At 37.2% G+C, this 8,137-nt stretch overlaps 2 protein-coding genes across 2 annotated transcripts; both read left to right on the forward strand.

Moving 5' to 3' along the window:
* The first annotated feature begins 2,561 nt into the window (after positions 1–2,561).
* On the forward strand, positions 2,562–5,077 carry LOC109185921 (pentatricopeptide repeat-containing protein At2g37230). Its single transcript, XM_019335909.1, has one exon. It carries the CDS (start codon positions 2,651–2,653, stop codon positions 4,868–4,870), a length of 2,220 nt encoding a protein of 739 aa, XP_019191454.1. The 5' UTR covers positions 2,562–2,650; the 3' UTR covers positions 4,871–5,077.
* Positions 5,078–5,295: 218 nt separating this feature from the next.
* On the forward strand, positions 5,296–6,500 carry LOC109185788 (pentatricopeptide repeat-containing protein At1g09410-like). Its single transcript, XM_019335735.1, has 3 exons — positions 5,296–5,301; positions 5,521–6,086; positions 6,167–6,500. Exons 1-3 carry the CDS (start codon positions 5,296–5,298, stop codon positions 6,498–6,500), a joined length of 906 nt encoding a protein of 301 aa, XP_019191280.1.
* The last annotated feature ends 1,637 nt before the right edge of the window (positions 6,501–8,137 follow it).

Genomic DNA, 8,137 nt, shown 5'->3' on the forward strand with positions numbered 1-8,137 from the left:
ATGGATGTGAAAATTGTTGATGAAACTGAACACATTGCGGAATCAGTATTCGGACTACTTCCAGAGTCATTGATGTTACTATGAAGTAAACAAGTTATGGAACTAGAACAAGAGATACTACTCATGAACCTTCTACAAATATAATAAATATTAACATTTTGTTCATCAATACTTTCACATGTGAATCTGCGACACACCTCACAACACATGAAACATGTAGGGGAAAAAACTAACATTGCCAAATATCAACATGCGCTTGCAAAATCAAGAGTTAATAGTACAACTAAGATCCCAGTCATATACCCAAGAAGGCAAATCTACAACCTCCTACACCATAATCTCATTGCATGTACGTTGTCCTCTACGTTATCACCAATAACCAATTGCACATGACACACTATCAATAAAAAAAGAAGAAGACAAGTACTGAAGATGAAAAAAATGACAATGATACCAAAAGACAATTACGATGACTTAGAGAAATTCAAACCAAAAGTAATATTTATTTAGAGTATCATTTTTACAAAGTCACAAACATTTATTTTAATGTCAATTATAATTAATCTCTCTTATATTATCGATCTTGTATTCATATACTTTGAGTTACTCCTTTAAATAAACAAATTTCAACATTAATTTACATATGTATGAATATCTCCTATATAATCTTGTATTGATATACTTTAAAATACTTATTTAAAAATAAATATTGAGTATTATTTGACCATTTGCGTGGAAAACTAGTATATGTTATAAAAGAAAATGATATAACTCTTTGATTCCCTCTTCGCGTTGACCTTCTTCTCGTGATTCATCAGTTTCATTTAAATTTGATTATCTTTTTGTTTTTCTTCCTCTATCTTTATGTTCTTTTTTTCACATGAAATGAATGCATAATCCATAACAAATCAACATACCTGCTCATTTAAACTGTCCACTTTGTTCATTAAATTATAGTTTTTTAAGTGTTTAAAAAACTGGAGGCTTGATGTCTCAATTAGTCGAGAGATTAAATTTACAAACCATTTAATAATTGAATTAAATGACCAAACTTGTAGAAATTAAAGGGTACGGTATAACTCATAAATAATGAAGAGACAGAACGTATGATTTTCCTTTAAAAAATTAAGAGATCGCAAGTGATATAAGGAACCCAGTGTAAAAGTTTAAAAAATAAAAAATGCACTATAAGTCTATACTTATACAATTATACCTCCAATTCGATCTCTTTTACTTTAAAATCTGAACATACTCTACCATATTAACATATTTATAATTCACTATCATTTTCTCTATATTTCTAGAATTCTAGTTCACTCTCAAAATATAATAATAATAATAATAATAATAATAATAATAATAATAATAATAATAATTAAATTTATTATTAAAAAAATTGCAATTGAAATAGTGACTTGGCTTTTAAAAGAACAAAAATATTTCTAAATCTATTGTATATTTACTTTTTTTTTTTGTGTAACCCAGATTTTCTACCATTAAATATAGTGATTAACTTTGTCGCTAAATTGTACTAATTGAGATATTTACTGCCTTATATATTATCACATACAACATTGAACTATTCATAGGCTGTGCCCTTGGGGAGCAACTGTGGAGTTGTGACTTGTGAAATGTGAATGTCCACTTTTTATCCCTCTCAATCACAAGATTCACATCTCAAAATTACTTATGAGATGGAGATTCAACAGACTGCTTAATCATTAATGGAAAACAATGAGCAAATGAGGAATTCATTAATATATTCATGAGAACTACACATGATAGATCATCTTTAATTTGAAGAGAAGCAGAAATTATTGCATGATATTATGTTGTCGATCTTCTCTCATAAATTAATGTTATATAATGTCTGCATGCATGTGAAAGATATGGGAGAGCTCACATCAGAATTTAAACTGCTAAACAAACACATTTTTCAGTAAATCTGATGCTGTTAGATCTGGAATTAATTTTTGTGATAGAGCTAAACTGTTAAAGTATCGACTCCAGTACCTATTTGAAATTCTTTTTTTTTTTTTTTTTTTTGACGACAATGAAAACCTGTAACTACTACCTGAAAGGTGTATATTTTGTTTATGAATTTCGTATTGTGTATTCGCAAGAATTATTGGGCTAGTCTGCACACGTAGCCCAATTGGTTCATGGGTAGTAGATTCTGAGATTTGTAGGAGTTACACTCAGTAATTATTGTGCGGACCACGGCTCAATATGATGTCATTTTTGTGTTAAAAACAAATTATGTAAGGTCAATAATGACGTTTGTTGCAACTATTTATGTGTTAGAATAATGAACTTTCTGGGATAAGAGAATGTTTTATAAGTTAGAATAATGTAGTTTATGTATTAGAATAATAAATCTTCTCGGATAAATAATGTACTTTATGTATTAGAATAATGTTTCGCATTCAATTTATACAACGGGCTGAATTACAAAAAGTATGGATGGATTATACTCGGCCCGATTAATTCAATAGGCCCAACCCATGATTAAACCCTCGCTAAACCCCACAATCGTACATCGAAATGACCCGGATCCGCTTAAACCTTAACCCGACATTTCGACGCCTCCATGAAAGCCTGAGATTTGAGCTCCCATCTCCGTCTTCGATCAGTAACCTACGCCCAGAAAATGGCATCTCTCTCTGTATCAAAAGCATCCCGTTTGAAGCCTAAGCTTTCATCGCCATTTTCCCTGAGATCCACCGCCTTCTTCTGCGCATCTCCTTCATCGTTCTCCCAAAGTGCAGAGCCCCAAGTCGCCGGAGTTCAGGACGCCGGCACCTCGCCAGCTCCCGCGAGGCCGTTGAGAGGTAAGCACAAAAACCCTGAGAAACTCGAGGATGTTATCGGTAGAATGATGGCTAATAGGGCATGGACGACCCGTTTACAGAACTCGATCCGGAACCTCGTTCCGGTCTTCGATCATGACCTCGTGTACAATGTGTTGCACGCCGCCAAGAACTCGGAGCACGCTCTCCAATTCTTTAGGTGGGTGGATAGGGCTGGGCTTTTCCAGCACAATAGGGAGACGCATTTTAAGATTCTCCAGATTCTCGGCCGAGCTTCCAAGCTTAACCATGCTAGATGCATACTTCTCGATATGCCGAAAAAGGGGGTTGAATGGGACGAGGATTTGTGGGTTGTGATGATTGAGAGTTATGGCGAGGCTGGGATTGTCCAGGAGAGTGTGAAATTGTTTCAGAAAATGGAGGAGCTTGGGGTTGAGAGAACTGTGAAATCATACAATGCTTTGTTTAAGGTTATATCGAGGCGAGGCCGTTATATGATGGCTAAAAGGTACTTCAACAAGATGGTGAAAGAAGGGATTGAGCCAACTACCCACACATACAACCTTCTGATATGGGGATTCTTCCTTTCTTCCAAGGTTGAAACTGCAAGTAGGTTCTTTGAGGAGATGAAAAGCAGGGAAGTTAGGCCTGATGTGGTTACTTATAATACCATGATTAATGGATTTATACGTGTTAAGAAAATTGAGGAGGCGGAAAAATTCTTTGTGGAGATGAAGGCAAAGAATTTTGAGCCATCAGTGATTACGTATACGACGTTGATAAAAGGATATAATTCTGTTGGACAAGTTGATGACGCGTTTAGATTGTTTGGAGAGATGAAAAGTTTTGGGATCAAGCCGAATGCAATAACATACTCGACCTTGCTCCCTGGGTTATGTGAAGCAGAGAAGATGTCTGAAGCTGAGAGTATATTGAAGGAGATGGAAGAGAAGTATATTGCTCCAAAGGAAAATTCCATTTTTGTAAGATTAATAACTGGGCAGTGCAAGGCGGGTGATTTGGATGCTGCTGCAAATGTACTCAAAACTATGATTAGGTTGAGTATTCCAACCGAGGCTGGGCACTATGGTGTCTTGATTGAGAACTTCTGCAAGGCGGGCAGTTACGAGAGGGCAATTCAATTGCTGGATAAGCTCATTGAGAAGGGCATCATTTTGAGACCCGAGAATACTTTTCATATGGAGTCAAGTGCTTATAACCTGATTATTGAGTATCTCTGCAACAATGGCCAGACTGGAAAAGCCGAAGCCCTTATGAGACAGTTGATGAAAACAGGTGTTCAGGATCCGGTTGCATTAAATAACCTGATCCGTGGGCATGCAAACGAAGGAGCTCCTGAATCAGCGTCTGAACTTCTGAAGATCATGGTTAGGAGGAAAGTTCTTACAGAAGACAGTGCGTATAAGTCACTTGTTGATAGTTATTTAAAGAAACGAGAGCCTTCTGATGCCAAAACGGTTTTGGACAGTATGATTGAGAACGGGCATCTTCCAGACTCGTCCCTGTATAGGTCTGTTATGGAGAGCTTGTTCGAAGATGGAAGAGTTCAAACAGCCAGCCGTGTGATGAAGACTATGCTGGATAAGGGAGTGAAGGAACACCTGGACTTGTTAGAAAAGATATTGGAAGCTCTCCTGATGAGGGGTCATGTTGAGGAAGCTCTGGGTAGAATTGATCTGATGATGCAAAGTGGCCTTGCACCCGATCTTGATCGTCTTTTATCTGTTCTGTGTGAGAAAGAAAAGACAATTGCTGCTTTGAAGCTCTTAGATTTTGGTTTAGAGAGAGACTTTAGCATCGACTTCTCAAGCTACGATAAGGTGTTGGATGCACTTTTAGCCGCTGGAAAGACCCTAAATGCGTATTCAGTTTTGTGTAAGATAACGGAAAAAGGAGGAGCTACAAACCACAGCAGCTGTGAAGAATTGATCAAGAGCCTCAATAAGGAGGGTAACACAAAACAAGCAGATATTCTATCAAGGTTGATCAAGGGAAATGGCAGCAAGAAAGGAATGAAAAAGGTGCCCACTGCCTCCTGATTTTTCTAGTTCTGTTTTCTCTGGAACTTTTGGCTTAAATTATTCTCATATATTGGAATTTTCTTATGTAACACAATAATAGAACCGAGTTCAATATGACAACATTAGTGTATTCAGGATTTATGAATTTAGCCTAACTTTTGGCTCAACTTTATTGAAAGTTTTCCCTTACATTTGTTGTTGTTATCTCAAGGATTGTTTTGCAAAGCCATTCTTTGTTGATTTCTTTCTATTTCATCCATAAGTCTTTCAATATGAAGGATACCCAATGCCGTAATGAAATCTAGCCAAAAAAAAAAAAAAAAAGTCTAGCAAAACCCCAGCATATATTCCTGTCTCCTCGGGACATTAGTCTAGTGGATGAGAAGCATCACTTAAAGATTTGCTTCTAGCAATAAGTTAGGATTTGATTCCCGTCATGAACAATGGAGGTTTGGGTTGGGCTCTTTGTGTGCAAAAGTGTACAATTTGGTGTTGAATTTTGAAGCTAGATTGACATAATTTATCTTCTCATGAGTCTGGGGCGGGTTCATAGGGTCCAAGATATAGTCTTCGGAAACTTGGGTTATCAAAAAAAAGAAAAACTTTACAACCTTAAACTTTGAAGCCAAGTTGATTCTGTGTAATTTCATGCCCTTATTCTTTGTCAGACTTGTCGTGATGTTACAATTCTTTGGTTGAGAAACAGAGTACTCTTTCCAGTAGAGAGTTTCGCGAATAGGAACAGTTCATATGGATTTTGTACTGCAATGAATAAGCATTTAGTGAATCTAACAAAGCAAATATCAGCTTACGCCAAGAAGGGGGACATGGGACATGCAAGAGTACTGTTCGATGAAATGGGTCACAGAGACACCGTTTCTTGGAATGTTATGATCAAGTCGTATATAGAAAACAACAGACTAGATGATGCAAGAGAACTGTTCGACGAAATGCCTGAGAGAACCTCATATTCTTGGAATTCAATGATTACGGGTTACAAAAAAGATAGCAAGCTCTACGCTGCATTGAAGCTCTTTATTACAGTTATGCCGGAGAAAGGTGTTGTGAGCTGGACATCTATCATCACCGGGATGTGCCGGGTATCAAGAGTTGACGAGGCGTGGTGGTTGTTTAAGCAAATGCCAGAAGCTAATTCGGTTTCTTGGTCCTCAATTGTCTCAGGGTTTCAACAAAATGGATTTCCCGAGAAAAGTTTACATGCGTTCAAGGAAATGTTGGTGGCTGGATTTCAGCCAACTTCTCATGCCCTTTGATCCAACAATCTATTTGGAGGACACTGCTTAATGGGTGCAGAATTTATGGCAATCTGGATCTGGGAATTTATGCGGCGGATCAGATATTGAAACTTGATTTACCCTACAATTCCAGTGCATGGTTGATGGTTATTGACATGCATTCTTTGGCTGGGAAATGGAAGGAGGTTGCAGAGATGAGGAGGCATATGCAGAGGGAAAGAGAAAGCAAAAAAGAGTTGGGTTCTAGCTTCATTGATGTTAAGGGGAAGATTCATTTGTTTACAACAGGTGATGATTCTCATCCTCAGACAGATTGCATTTACCCAGTCATTGATTTGTTATCTTATGAAGCAGTTGAATGCTTCAACATTTGTGATGGAAACTTTAGCTAATTGTCAAATAAGCCTCGTAATCTTTGTTTCTATGTCTGACCGTAAGAAATGTCTATGTCTGACTGCAAGGAACGCTTAACTATTTCATCAATTTTTATTGTAAACGTTTCAGCCTATGATAAATGAATTAGCTTATTTACTTAAAAAAAAAAAAATAAAAGCCTCGTAATATTTTGTTGATTTTGTTGAGATCGACCCAATATATATAAATCCTATGACCGTGCCGAAAGGCTTCCCTTGTAGGAACCATGGTGAATTTGAATAGAAAATGTAAACTTTGTTGATCTAAGAAATGGAAATAATTGTTCTTGTAAATTCATAACATGCCCCCCTTCCCCATCTTTGGAAAATTTATAAACTACATATTTAGTACAAATTATTGTTTTTTTTTTAGTACTACTGACTCTGTTACATATTTAATACAAATTATTGTTAAAACATTAATTTATAATGGTCATATAAAGATAGATAGTGATAGACAAGGTAATTACAAATGCCATGTGGGTAACGGGACCCTAGCCCACAAAAGACGAAATCCCTCATCTCCCAGTTTGATAGGATTGCGAATGTGCACATTGAGGTGATTCAGCGGCCTATTAGGTGAAAGGAGGACCTGTGTCGAGGAGCTATATCCACAAGTGGGTCCCACACCGCAACTGTAAGAGTTCAATCTTGCGGTCTTGATCACCAACTGAGCTGAAGGCTTGTAGTGAGAACTATACATACGCCTTTGAACAAGGGTCTATGCAGACATGCTCATCATTTACACTACTACTTTTGCTATCTTATGCAAATTAAACTCAAGATTTCAGTTCCACAGTTTGGGTTAATGGGATGTCAAAAAACATTTCAAGACAGGTTTACATGCAAGATACTAATTAAAGCTAGCAGGCAGGTCAAAATCCTTCACCCAAGTCTGAACATGTATGTTGATGAGAACCAGACATCCTTTGAAATGTAATGCAGTTTTGTCTGCAATTAGGCCCAGGTGTCAACGTTGTACTTCTGCACCTTTCCTCTCATTCTCTTTTCAAACTACCTTTGTCTGATCATATACTCATAAACCATTGAGTCAATGTTCTACAACTTGATGGAAAAAATGTGTTAGTTGTAGGCTGGAAATTAAAGCATTTGTGGATGGCAATGAAAATTTCTGGTTTAACTCTAATTATTCTTGTTCCCCCTTTGGGGTGGATATATAGCAGTACACAACCCAAATGTTCAGAAAGTTGAAAAGGGGCAATTGCTAGTAACACTTTTGACTCCAAAGGATCCATTCAAAAAGCATACCAGTTGATGATAAGGTTTCATAATTGGGTAATCCCAAAAGAAAAAACTCTGCTACTATATAGTATTCAGATCTTAAACTTGATTAATTATAGCGTACAATGTTGTAAAAATCGGCCTAGGTGGCCGTCTAGACACTAGGCGCCCCTAGGCCGAGGTAATTTCAGCCCTAGGCGGCTTTTAGTTGGGTAGTTGGCTGACCGACTAATAATCGGTCGACTAGGCGCCGACTTGGCCGAGTTGAGCGTCTAACTTGATCGAGTCGGTGCCTAACTCAGCCGAGTTGGCGCTCAACTCGATCGAGTGATTTTTTTTTGCCTACTTGGCTATTCCTCTTCTATATTTCTCCA

The sequence above is a fragment of the Ipomoea nil genome, unplaced genomic scaffold (assembly GCF_001879475.1).
Source record: "Ipomoea nil cultivar Tokyo-kokei standard unplaced genomic scaffold, Asagao_1.1 scaffold1361, whole genome shotgun sequence".
In the NCBI taxonomy this organism is placed as follows: domain Eukaryota; kingdom Viridiplantae; phylum Streptophyta; class Magnoliopsida; order Solanales; family Convolvulaceae; genus Ipomoea; species Ipomoea nil.